The 13,589-nt window shown below is 43.5% G+C and overlaps 1 protein-coding gene across 1 annotated transcript in view; it reads left to right on the top strand.

The window, feature by feature from the left end:
• The window catches only part of COLEC12 (collectin subfamily member 12), a 178,643-nt gene that overhangs the window by 13,270 nt on the left and 151,784 nt on the right, over positions 1–13,589 (top strand). Inside the window, exon 2 of the mRNA XM_008160145.3 lies at positions 6,345–6,395. Within this exon, the coding sequence (XP_008158367.1) occupies positions 6,345–6,395 (51 nt within the window). The remainder of the gene's footprint in view (positions 1–6,344; positions 6,396–13,589) is intronic.

Genomic DNA, 13,589 nt, shown 5'->3' with positions numbered 1-13,589 from the left:
CTTTGTTTCCCCTGGCCTTAATAATCCTCTTATTTTGTTTGTTTAGCTTCCTATGTATGTATATATATCATCATTCATCCCAAATCGCTTTCCTAAATCACTGTGCAATGTGTTCAAACACATTGGGTATTCTCCCATTTTTATCTTCTTGAAGAATTTTTTTCTGGAGCCTTATGACCTACTCAGAATTAGGGTTAAGATTAGGTTAGGGCAGTGGTCGGCAAACCGCGGCTCGCAAGCCACCTGCGGCTCTTCGGCCCCTTGAGTGTGGCTCTTCCACAAAATACCACGTACAGGCGCGCATGTATAGTGCAACTGGAACTTCGTGGCCCATGCGCAGAAGTCGGTTTTTGGCCTGGGCGAGTCTATTTTGAAGAAGTGGTTCTAACGCCGAGCCACACTCAAGGGGCCAAAGAGCCGCATGTGGCTCGCGAGCCGCGGTTTGCCGACCACTGGTTAGGGTCTATACATGCACACACACACACACACACACACACACACACACATCTTTCTAGCTTTGTTCCTATTTTAATGGAATGCATTCTCCAACAACTTTCTGGAAACAGTGTGCATGAGAGGTACATTTTTGGAGAATCTGTAAGTCTGAAAAGTTTTTTCTGTTATCTACTCATTTAATTGAGATATTTCTATGTTGGAAATAATTTAGCCTTGGAATTTTGAAGACACTGATTTATTTTCTTTTAGCTCCAGTTTGCTGTTGAGAAGTGTGAAACCATTCTTTTTGTTTATTTATTTTTATTCTGTGGTCATCTTTCTTTTTCTGACTGGAAGCTTTTAGGATTTTCGTTTTGTTCTGTGTTGTGAAACGTTACAGTGATGTGCCTTGGAGTAGATGTCTTTCCTTTCTTTGTGCTGGGAAGTGGTGGGCCCTTTCATTCTGGAGAACCAGGTCTTTCGATACTGGAGAGTGTTCGATTATTCCTGCGATGGTTTGCTCCCTTGTTCCTTTTTCTATTACTTGAATATAGGACCCACCTGAATTGATTCTCTAATTTTTTCTTGTCTTTACTCTTTTCTATTTATTTGTCTTTTTTTTTTCTTTCTGGAATATTTCAACTTTATCTCCCAACTCTTAAGTTTTCATTTCTGTAATCATATTTTTATTTCTAAAAGTTTTTCTTTTTCTCTGATGGTTCCTTTTTATTTTTTAAATTAAATTTATTTGGGTGGCATTGCTTAATAAGGTTAGCTAGGTTTCAAGTGTACAATTCTATGATACATTATCTGTATATTGCATTGTGTGCCCACCACCCAAAGTCAAAGCTTCTTCACTCATATGTGGGTTATAAGACTGAAAGCGACAAATGAACAAACAAGATAAACAAAAAAACAAAAAACTTATAGACACAGACAACAATATGATAGTAGTTACCAGAGAGAAGGAGGTAGTTGAGGTAGAAAAGGGTAAATGGTGATGGATGATGGTTCCTTTTTGTAGCACCCTGTTATTATTTTATGGATGTTTTATTTTCTCTTATCTCCATAAAGATATTAATGGTAGGATTTTTTAAAAATCCCTTACCATTTAGTAGGCACTCCTCATTTTCCCCAAGTCCCCAGCGCTAGGAAACCTTTAATCTGCTTGTTGCATCTATGAATCTACCTAATGTAGAGATTTCATATAAATGGAGTCATACAATATGTGGTCTTTTGTGACTGACCTCTTTCACTTAGCATAATGTTTTCAAGTTTCCTCCATGTTGTAGCACATAGCAATATTCCACTCATTTTAATTGCTGAATAATATTTCATTGTATGGATATACCACAATTTATCCATTCATTAGTTCATGAGCATTTGGGTTGTTTCCACTTTTTTTTTTTTTTTACAATAATGCTGCTATAAACATTCATGTATAAAATTGGGTGTGGACATGTTTTCATTTGGATGTATACACAGGAGTGGAATTCCTGGATCATATGGTATCTCTTTGTTTAGCCTTTTTGAGGAAGACTGTTTTCCAAAATGGCTATGCCATTTTGCATTCCCACAAACAGCGTTTGAGGGTTCTAATTTTTCATATCCTCACCACCACTTAAATATATGTTCAACCAGTCCTCCAATTTTAGCCTCCTTTCAGAGTCGAGTCCCTTTTCAGAATTCTATAGTATAGATGATTGCTTTTTAGCTTTCTCTGTTGCTAGTAAAGGGTTTAGTTTCTTGGGTCTGTGTGGTCATTACCACCACCGTGTGGAGGGACCCACAGGCTAGGTTTTAGTCTTGGCCTGGCTACTCACAAGCTGTAAGACCTTGGGTCAAATTATGTAACTTCTCTGAGCCTCAGTTTTCTCACCTGTAAAACAGAGAAACACAATGAATGGGAAGCATCTGATATTCAGTAGTTGTTGACTAAATATTCATTCTCTTATCTTCCCCAAACATGATGGGCATTCAAAAAGAGAAAGAGTTCATCTCTGTCCATCAAGAATTCATCAGTTAGTAGGAGAGATAGACATATGAATAATTCTAACCTGCTTAATTTTCTACAACTATTGAGTGCCTGTAATGTCCCATTAATGTACTAGTTGCTGAGGGTTACAATGTGACAAGTTTCCTGTTTTCAAATGGCTTTCCATCTGGTGGAGTCAAAACCAGAGTTGAAATATAAGGCAGACAGTTAGCTGCTGTCACACTGATAGAAAGGAAGTATAAGGGGAGGAGAGGTGATGTCTAACCATAGGGATATTGCACAGCTTGGCCCACAATAAAATAAAAGTCACATTTTGAAATAGGCAAGCCACAGCTCATAGGGACTAAAGTGAAAATGCTGAAGTACTTCTGTGGAAGCCAAGAAAGTCCCTGCTTGTAGATGTAACTCAAATTACTCACATTTTGTTATTTAGTATGTAAGGGTTACCCCTTTCCTGCAGACTAACTGTCAGAGCAGGGATCAAGTTCTGATCATTCCACAACTTAAAGGCCTTAAATCTTAGCCCAGTCCTTGCTCATGTAGGAGTGACGTGGCATAGGTTGTGTCAGAGACAGATTTTGAAAAGTGGCAAGTTGCTAAAATGACTGCATATTCTCTAGGGAGAATATCCTTACTTGAATATATCACCTTTGCAGGCCCCCGATTCTATAGAGACAACCTGGGACACACGTAGCTTGGGCCTACACAGCGTGAGGAAAAGATTTCGAGAACAGAAAATAACGTTGCACATAATATTAGGCTGTTTGTCTTCTTCAGACCCGTCAGCCATTGTGAGCCCTATCATTGGCTTTTGCCTTCTACACTGAGTGGCCAGATTATTATGATCTCTGAATGCATAATAATCTGGCCACTCACTGTATATCCTATATACTAAAAGGCTGATATGCAAATCGTCCCCTCGACCAGGAGTTCAACCAGCAGGCAGGCTGGCCAACTGCCCATGTCCCTTCCCCCTGGCCAGGCTGGCCGGACCCCACCCATGCACGAATTCATGCACCAGGCCTCTAATATTCAGAGATCATAATAATCTGGCTACTCAGTGTAAAATGCCCTAGCATTAGGAACGCCTGACCTCGAATTCTCCCTCCTGTGGCTCTGGTAGCCTGATGAGGGTTCTCCACACATCACACGCCCCATCAGCTCTTGCCTCTCCCTCATTCTCAATTCCCTAAATGCCCGACTCCATCACCAGCCTGACCTGGCTGTTTAGCAGCTGAACAGCTGGGAAAATTTGGCACCATGGCTCTCGGGGACACCTATGCTGATGAACTCTTAGACTAAGTGTTACCTGCCCAACTCTACCGCTTTTAAGGATATTGAAAGCATGGAGTAAAACAAACAAGTTGTGTTTTTTTAAATCTTTGTCTCTCTTAGCACTTCTCAGAGTCTCTAATATTTCAAAATCCATTATTAATTTCTAAAAAAAAAAAAAAAGGATATCGTGTGCAGTGTTTCCCAATTATCTTTTTCACTCCAAAGAAAAATATTAAGAAAAACTGATTTAAGGCACTTCTCTATGAGACCTTCCCAATAATCCCAGTTAGACATCATTTGTGTTATTTTACTTGTACCTGTTATGTCCCATGTAATTTACTATCTAATTTTAGAGTTGGATGAGATAGAAATTTGTATTCTTTTAGTGGCTGCCATGAGAATTCCTAATTCTTTCGGGATGAGGATTAAGACAAGAAGCAGAAGATCCCACTCTAGTTCTATTAGGGGGTCGTCTGTAAAGCCTTTGTTTTCGTGAACCCCCTAATGAGTTTGGGCATGCTAATTTGGAAGGCAGAGCTGGAATGCTTTAATAACAAAAGTATGAGACATTTGAAGTTCCCAGGGAAACTTCAGGAAGGAGAGAGGAGTCAGTCAGACTACATGCATGGGAAAAAGATCAGAGAGGAAAAAGAAAACAAACAAACAAACAAACTAATGGTGGGCCTGCTGAAAAGAAGCTTTGGAGGAGAACAGAGACGTCTAATGGGAAATTCTATGCTATTTTTATTGGGAATGCAGCACAAACTGCTCTTTTGTTTCCACTGTGAAGTCTTCACTGTTGCCTCCTTGGCCCACACGGTTTGCGTGTGAGTAGGTTCTTTTGCAGACTTGGCACAGTGGCGGGGGGGGGGGGGTGAGGACGGGGGGGGGGGGGGCTGGAGCTGGCAGGGGAAGCTGACGTGTGGGTGGCATCGTCCTTCACTTATGTTCATGTCTCATCAACTCCCCTAGGCTGTAAGCATTTATGGAATGAATGAAGGAGTGAATGAGTAAATGCATGGCTTTCTAAGCAGAAGCAGCAGATAAGGATTTCTCTTTAACTGAGACTAGACCCAGCTGCTCAGCCATTAATAGGATAGAATTACTTAGTAAAGTAGGGGATTAATATGTATTTGTGGAACTAACCAATTACTGGGTCAGTGAGGAAGGTGCTGCTCTCTTGGTTGTAAGCATGTTCTTCCCTGTAGAAAGAACTAAAGCTTTAATCTTGAACATCAGAAGACTACCTTAATTATGAACACCTGGCCTTCTAGATTACAAGCAGCTCACCCCTGCTCTCTGATAAGGAAACAAAGGTAAAATACAAAGATATCACACGTCTCCGTTCTTTGTTAGAAGTTAATTGCTCTCTTACATGTGTTTTCATAGCATTTTATAGCAAACTAGTGTTCTGAGGTTCACCACATTGTATTACAGATCTCATACACCTTTGGTTTCTCCACAACACTCCAAGGGTCGGATATAGCCAGGTCCTATGTCCTGTTTGGGGGCTGAAAAGATGACCACAGAGGCTTTATTTTCTCCCTATGAGCCTCTCCTCCTTGAAAGCCTTCGGCTTCTTGATGGAAGGGACCATGTCTCACTCACTTCTGAAGCCCCACTGCCTGGCAGCCTCTGGTTCATAGTAAATGTGGAATCAATGCTTTTGAACTGAATTGCATGTGGGGAGAAAGCTGGGTGCTGGTGCAGTACTGGTGACCAATTCCAGAATAATTGGAAAGGCCTGGTCTTAACACCTTTGTTTGTCATCAAAAGTGATCTTTAATTGCACAATTAATTGCCGGCGCCTACACCTGGTGGAACTAGACAATGAGACGTTCTTTATTGATGTGAGAGGGAATTGCATCACGTTCATATTAGAAAGGGGACTTAGGCTTCTTGGATGGAAAGCTCGACTGGCATAACATCTCTCTCTTTCCACAGTGGCTCTGAATCTAGGAATTTCCACAGCCAGTCTATCTTTTGAAATGCATTTACTGGGAAACCATTTGTCAGTCCCAGTTATCCAATGGGAAGGGAGTGGGGAAGGATTTGGTTGTCATTGCAGGAGTCAGGCTGGGCTCCCGAGATGCCACAGTTGGTGGAAGAGATGACCACAGAGCCCAGCCAGCATCTGAAAGGGAGGGCTGTGGGCTCAATCATGTGAATATAACTTAACTCTTTGGATAGTTAATTATTTAGTCATTCATTCAACAAAATTTGTTAAGCCCCTGCTCTGTGACAGGCACCATTCTAAGTACAGGGGATTCATTCTTAAAGCAAGACAGAAAAAGTTTCTGCTCACAGGACTCATGATCACACACACACACACACACACACACACACACACACACAAATGAGGATATCAGAGAGTAATATTAAGATAGAATGGTGTGACGGAGGGGCGAGGTGGTGGTTGGGAAAGGCATCTCAGAAGTGTCATCGTTTAGTTGAGAGCCGAATTAGAATGAGTCGCATAAGGAACAGGAGGAAGACATGGTGTGTTCCAGGAGCGGAGGGGAAGCCACTGTGACGAAGGGGAGGGGGAGCAGGTGGAGGTCGCACAGTTGAGTCCTGCCCTGACCCTGCACTTCTGGGCCTCACCAGGCTTAACGCTGTGTTTTTTCTTCTCCTGCAGACGACTTTGCAGAGGAGGAGGAGATGCAGTCCTTCGGTTACAAGAGGTTTGGTGAGTTCTGACACAGCCTTCTCCTTCTCTGTGCTTGATCTGGGATACAGTAAGGCCATTGCTGGATCCTTGACACATGAGCGTGTGTGGCTCTGAGGCCCCATGTTGGTTGGAAGTTGAGTTTCTGTGTAACAGGTGGATGATTTCTCACAACACCGAGGGCACTGGAGCAGGAGCTGTGCTGAGGCGTGGAACGCTTATGGGGTTCGATGGGTACAAACCAGATGGCGTAAAAGGCAAAACATGGTGGGAAAGGTAAACCAGTGACAAGACAGGAGCAAACACACATGGAATTTCTGTTTTGATTTTTAGAAAACATCTTCCCTTTTTCCTCAGGCCCCATGCTCATAACTCAGTCAATGTTAGTAGACAGTGAGAAAGGCTTTTTCTAGAAATCCAACTAAACACGTGTGCTCTGTGGTAGGCTGGATTATGGCCTCCCAAAATGCCCACACCCTAATCCCTGAAACCTGAATGCTACCTTGTATGGCAACGCGTGCTTTGCAGTGTGACAAAGTTAAAGAACTGGAGATGGGGAGGTTATCCTGGGCTATCTGGGTGAGCTCTCAGTGCAATCCAAGTGTCCTTATAAGAGAGAGGGAGAGGGAGATTTGACTACCCAGAGGAGAAGGCGTATGCTGATGAAAGCAGAGATTGGAGTGATGTGCTCTGAAGGTGGAGGATGGTGCCCTAAGCCAAGGAGCACAGACGGCCACTAGCTGAAGTGGTGAAGTGACACAATTGAAGCTGAAAAAGGCCAGGAAATGGATTTTCTGTCCAGAGCCTCTGGAGAGAGCACAGCCCTGCCAACATCTTCATTGCAGCCAACTGAAGCTGATTTCAGACCGTGGCCCCTAAAATTCTAAGAGAAAACCCTTGTGCTCTTTTAAGATGCCACATTTGTGGTGATCTGTTGAAGCCGCTCTGGGGGTCTAAGACGCGCTCCTCTGCCTCGGAATCTGCTGATGCGGGGGCTCTTCTCTCTCTGACCAGGCTTCTCGTATTCGGCCGTTTGGCTAGGAACTGCCAGTGAACATTGCAGAATTCCACAGGTAGTTCAAGGGAACTGAGGTTTTCTGTCCAGCTTGTTTCTGTGCCTTGGCCAGAGGAAATGAAGAAGGTTAGAGGAGAAAAGGAGTGTGTGTGTGTGTGTGTGTGTGTGTGACAGAGACAGAGAGAGACATACACACACAGAAAGACACAGAGACAGAGAGAGAGAGAGAGAATATGAAAGAGAACGAATCTACTTCCTGTTGCTTAAAAAACATCCTTGCTGGACTTTGATAAAAGTTAACAACCCCCAGCTGCTCTGGCTCCCTCACTGCTTTAGCGTTTTTCCTTCTGGACACACACTTCTGCATTTCTTTCTGGGGAAAACTAGGGCTTTAAAATGGGAGTACAGCGGTGCCAAGCCCATAGCTCCTCCATTCATGTGCTGGCAGAGTGGCTTATGCTCAGTGCCCCCTGCCTTCCTCCACAGTACACAGCTCTGTGTCTACACAGTTACGTATTTCTGGATAGGTACCCTGTGTTCTGCTTTCTGATGGAGGGTTCACTGAAGGTGGCAGCAGGAGTGGAAATGAAACCAAGAATTATAGAGGGAAGGAAAACAAAACAAAAATGAAAAACAGGAATAAAGAGGAAAATCAAGCTTGTCAAAATAAGGCAAAATAAATGTTGACATGCCTACATATTTTAGAAATCAGTGGATTTCAGATCTGTAGTTGGAAATCAGTAGGAATATGAAGAACTAAGAGAAAAGTTTGCTTTAAAAAATAAAAAATAAATAAAAATAAATAAAAAAGAGTGACCTTTAGAGAAATGTTATTTAAAATTTGATGACCATGTAACTAAGCTAGGTGGGTGGGGATTCGGTGAAAAAAACACACGAACTCCACAAAAAATAGTAAGTTGCTGAAAGGATTTAATGTGTGGTGGTTAAATTATGTGTGGAAATCACACAGTGATGACTCAGAGGAGATAGGATAATAACTTAAAATACTCGACCACATAAATAGAGAGGAGTGAAGAGGATGATACCAAGTGGTACAAGTAGGAGAAAGGGATGAAATTAAAATGGGAAACCTTGGAATAAGCGGTGAAAGAGATGTTCTGATGTTGAGAATTCTCGGATTCAGCTTTTAGGTAAAGTGATGGATATCCAGCCTAGGGGTAGATTAGAATTTTGGAGATGGAAGGGCCTTTGAGATGATTTAAATCAGCCTTTAATTTTACAGATAAGGAAGGTGAGGCCCAGAAAGATTAAGTTCTTCTCAAGCAGGTTAGCTGGAGCTGAGATTGGATAGTCAGTTTTCTAACTCCCAGGCTGGAGTAGTTTTGGGGAAGGGTCCAGCAATAAGGTTGACGTGACCTTTCAACTTCTGTGTCCTAGAAGGGTCCCTGTAGATACAGAACTGTTAGCGTAGGCTGGACACCCAATATGGCCCCACCAGGGAGGCCTGGTCACTTTTGCAGGACCTAAGACAATCGACCTGGTTTTATAGAAGATAAATGGGTTTTCATTTCCTAAGAAATGGCCAGAGCTGGTCGTTAAAAGCAGCAGAACCCAAGAGCCCATTCCTTCAGGTATAGTCCACCTTAATCATTAAAGGAGGACAACGCTGGTGTGAAGGGTGGTAGGAGAGACGGGACAGTCCTGTAGGCTCTGCTCCTACTTACTCTTGTGATTGGAAAGTCACTTCAACTCTGTGGGCCTCAGATGCTGCCCAGTGAGCAATGACACCTGCCCAGGTAGGTGGGTCTACCTCACCGTCTCCTTGGTGAGACTAAGGGAAATACCAGATGGACGAGTGCTTTGAAGGGGCAGCACTACAAAAAGAAAGGTGGCATGGTCCCTCCCTGAGATTCGGCGCTGTCACCACTTTGGACATTTTGGTACAGCTACTGCTGAACTCCAGAGTGGGTGTGGCAGGTCTGAAACCTCATCCCCGAGGACATGTAAAGGTGTGATTTGCCTCCGAATATGGTCATATCGATGGCTTTTATTTTTGCAAAAGTAGCCTGGATAACATAAAGGGTTTAATTGTTGTCTCATTTTCAGTATGTCTTATTTGTGCAAATACAATGATGAATTTAGGCTCCAGATGAAGCAGAGGTTACTTATCCCCAGGACAAAGGGACCACTGTCTTAGCAAATTGTGACCTGGTGGCTTGTTTCCAAGGTTATTCATATATAGTTATTTAGAAGCATTTACTACATAAAGTCAAGGCTGTTTAATAACAATATTGTGCTTTTGGTCAGGTGGCTCCATTGGTTGGAGTATTGTCCCATACACCAAAAGGTTGTGGGTTCAATTCCTAGTTAGGGCACATACCTAGGTTGCGGGTTCAATTTCCGGTCAGGGCATGTACTATATGGAAGGTAACTGATCAATGTTTCTCTCTCACATCGAAAAAGACATTTGGATCAATTTATCACAAATTCCAATTTTATAACAGTATGTGATTAACATGAATACATTCAGTCCTATGATTAACATGAATACATTCATCGATGTTTCTGTCTCTCCCTTCCTCTCTCTCAAATCAATAAAATGATAATGTGTTTCTTCAAATTCAATGCAATCTATACATATAAAAGTCTAATATGCAAAGTGTCCCCTCGGGAGTTCAATGAGGAGACCGGATGTTCGATTGCTCTCTATGACGTGTGCTGACCACCAGGGGGCGGCGTGGAACGAAGGAAGGCCCCGGCCGGCAGCAGCCGGAGGGAAGGCTCTGGCTGTCAGCCGGAAGGCCCCAATTGGCCCTGATCGCTGGCCAGGCCTAGGGACCCTACCTGTGTACAAATTTCATGTATCTGGCCTCTAGTATTACAATAAAGAGCAAAAGAGGTGATCTCCAGTGATCTAGTGCAGTGGTCGGCAAACTCATTAGTCAACAGAGCCAAATATCAACAGTACAACAATTGAAATTTCTTTTGAGAGCCAAATTTTTTAAACTTAAACTTCTTCTAACACCACTTCTTCAAAATAGACTCGCCCAGGCCGTGGTATTTTGTGGAAGAGCCACACTCAAGGGGCCAAAGAGCCGCATGTGGCTCGCGAGCCACAGTTTGCCGACCACGGATCTAGTGTGGTGTGGTATTATTTCAGGACAGTCATCCCTTGTCTATTTCAGGATTCATTGTTGCACTTTGGTCTTAACCAGGTCTTCTTTTTTTCTTCAGCCTTTCTATATGTCATGCTTGTTAACCTCTTTCCCAAAGTTCTGGGCATGTGTCTGAAGAAGAGATAGAGTTAAATCTGATGGGTTTGCCATTTATTTTCTCCTCTGACCAAAGCTTTGATGAGGGAAATTTTGAAAGGTTAATGAAGTGAGCATTTTCAACATTTAATCAGGCTCTGAGGATCAGCGTTTCTTGGCGTCAGTATGCAGAGCTAATTAATTTGGGATGTAGCTATAGTTACAGTGTGGCCGAGCTCATCCTCTGGAACATGAGGTGCCAGTATATTAATTTTTATGTTCTATAAATAGAACATGATATATACTACAATGACATCCTTCTGCTTATTTCCCAGTTACTGTAGTCTTCAAAAATAGCACACGTGGCTCTGGGAGCCCTTATTGTTATAGTTAGCGGGAGGAGAAAGAGAATTCGTTCCTATGCTAAGGGGTAAATGCACATTTATAAAATTGGAATTTGTGATAAATTGATCCAAATGTCTTCTGAAACCTTCTGATTAGTCCTATGATTAACATGAATACATTCAAGTTAAAAAGTTTCTTTCATTAAAATGATAGGGAGTAGGAGAAAAGAAAATGTTGTTTCCCTTCCAAGGGATAAGTGCATCAAAACCCCACAGGAGAAGGGGAGAAGTGTGGACAGAGGGGTGCGTTCCAGATCCTGCCCTTTAACCCTCTTGGGAATGATTATAACAACTCCGGTCCACGTTTGTGTATCGCTTTTATTTTACCAAAGGACTTACAAACGTCCTCTTCCTTCACAACAACGCCACGAGGCCAGCAGGCCAGGCGTCATCTTTCCCACTTGATGGCTGCTTTTCATCTTTTCTGGGGGCGGTGGGGGGCAGTGGTTAAATGTGTGGACGCTGGAACCAGGGATGTGTTTTGGGATCTGAGTTCCAGCACTCATCAACGCTGACCTTGGGCACATGGTTGTTTAAAATTGTAAAGTCTCCATGCGGAATCTCTGGAGGGAAGGTGGGGGCGGGTGGGTGGGTGGGTGGGAGGTAATCAACCAAGGACCTTACATGCGTAGATGCTTGGTCAGTGGACACAGACAGCAGGGTGGTGAGGGCCTGAGGGGTGGGGCCAGGGAGCAGGGTCGGGCTGGAGAGAGTTAATGGGGGAGAAAGGGGAGAAATATGTAATACTTTCAACAATAAAGAATTATTTTTTAAAAAATAATGAAAATAATACAAAATAAATAAAATGGTAAAGTCTCAGTTTCCTCACTTGTGAAATGTGGGTCCATCATAGGCCTACTCCCTAGGGGTGTTGTGGAATTAAGGGTGATACTGGATCAGTACAGGGCCTGGCACATGTGGCATCCCATAAATGTTGCCCATTATCCTGATATTAGGCTCTTCCCTCTTCAACTATTTGATCCTGCTGCTTGAACACGGTGTCTAGGATTCAGTAGGTCCCTGGAACCTTCTTATTTCAGCAGCCTCATGGATTCTTGTTCCGTCACACTCCCTGCTTTATTGCTATGAACTGAGAGAGGCAAGGAGGCCTGGGGACAGTGGCTGTCCGCCCCAGCCCCGTGGTGGGCAGTGTTGGTAGAATGACAAGCGCCACCCTGGATGTCCTGAGCCCTCCCTCTGGGGTCGGCCTTGCCCCTTTCTGTGCCGAGGGGGTGGGGACAGACCACCTTTGTTTCATTGGTTGCATGAAGGTCTCGGTTTCTTGTGTTATCTTGGAAAAGAATAGGAGGTCCAGAGTTGTAACGATGGAGGAGCAGGAGATACTTGGTTCCGCCTGTGACAATCATGGGCAGATGTGAGCAGCTGGAAACATTTGTTGTTTGTGTTTGACGCAGTTGCTTCCTTGGGGCTCAGCTATAGGGAGTATTTATAGTTATGAGAGAAAAATAATCTGAAAAATTGCAAACTGTGAAACAGCAGCAAGTAAAAGGAAGTATTCTGTATGGAGTAGAATTCGTCTTTTGTAAAAACGAAGTGGAAAAATTGTAAGAGAACTACTGAAAAATTATTTAGGGGCTATAGCCAAAAAAGGGTCTCCAAAGCCTTTTTTAAAGTGTATCCTTGAATAGTTTTGTTTATTCACAACTTCACTGGCCTCCCTGAACCAATAGTTTCAAACAAACTGGGCTTTTTCTTTTCCCTTTCTTCCCTTGGATAATAATTTCAGATTAATAAGAATATATTTTTTAACAGTTTAACCTGCATAGTGCTGGGCATCCGGAAGCAGCCTGAGACATCTGCATTGAGTAGAGCCCAACCCTGTTCCAGAACCTTCCCCCCCGCAACACACACACACACACACACACACACACACACACACACACACTCCTTACCTTTCATCCCCTCCTTCCAAACCCATTCTCCAAACCAGTGACAAAGATAAAATCATTGAGCTGTTTCTTGCCTTAAGGTTTAGAGGAACTGAGTGTCTGTTCCAGTGTAGAGGACTACTTGGGCTTCTGAGAAGTAGCAGCTCGGATATGCTTAGCCCAATAGCCAGAAAGAAGGGTCCTTTGTTCGGCACATGGTGAGTTTCTGCTTTCAGAGCAGAGAGGATTGAAGAGTTTACCGAGAGGATGCTGAACTGTCGTTGGGAAGCTGCTCAAGATAAACACTTGGATGCCTCAACTTGTGGTTGTTTGGGCTTGGGGACCAGGCTGCCTGTCTCTCCTCTCCTGGGACCCGTCCCAGAAGGCTGGCTTCATCTCTGGGTTTGGAGAAGGCGCCGCTTTGAAGTTATCCACCTCCAACTACAAAGGAGAGCTGCACGCATTCCTCTCGCCACAGCCCTTCAAGACTGACACCAGCGGAGTTCACCCCTTTCTCCGATAAGAATGCCAGGAATTTCCATCATTTCCTGTGGGGAAGGACTAAATAAGCCCAGCGTGAGGCTGTCCTTTCAGCGGCACCTTTTCCAAACATCTCTAGATGGAAAGGGTACGACATCAGGCAAAGGCCTGACCCTGGGCAGATAAGTTAGAGGCAGGGAATGAGGGTCTGATTT

Source organism: Eptesicus fuscus, chromosome 12, assembly GCF_027574615.1.
Source record: "Eptesicus fuscus isolate TK198812 chromosome 12, DD_ASM_mEF_20220401, whole genome shotgun sequence".
Lineage (NCBI taxonomy): Eukaryota > Metazoa > Chordata > Mammalia > Chiroptera > Vespertilionidae > Eptesicus > Eptesicus fuscus.
Note: the sequence above shows the minus strand (reverse complement) of the source record. Positions and strands in the feature narration are given on the sequence as shown.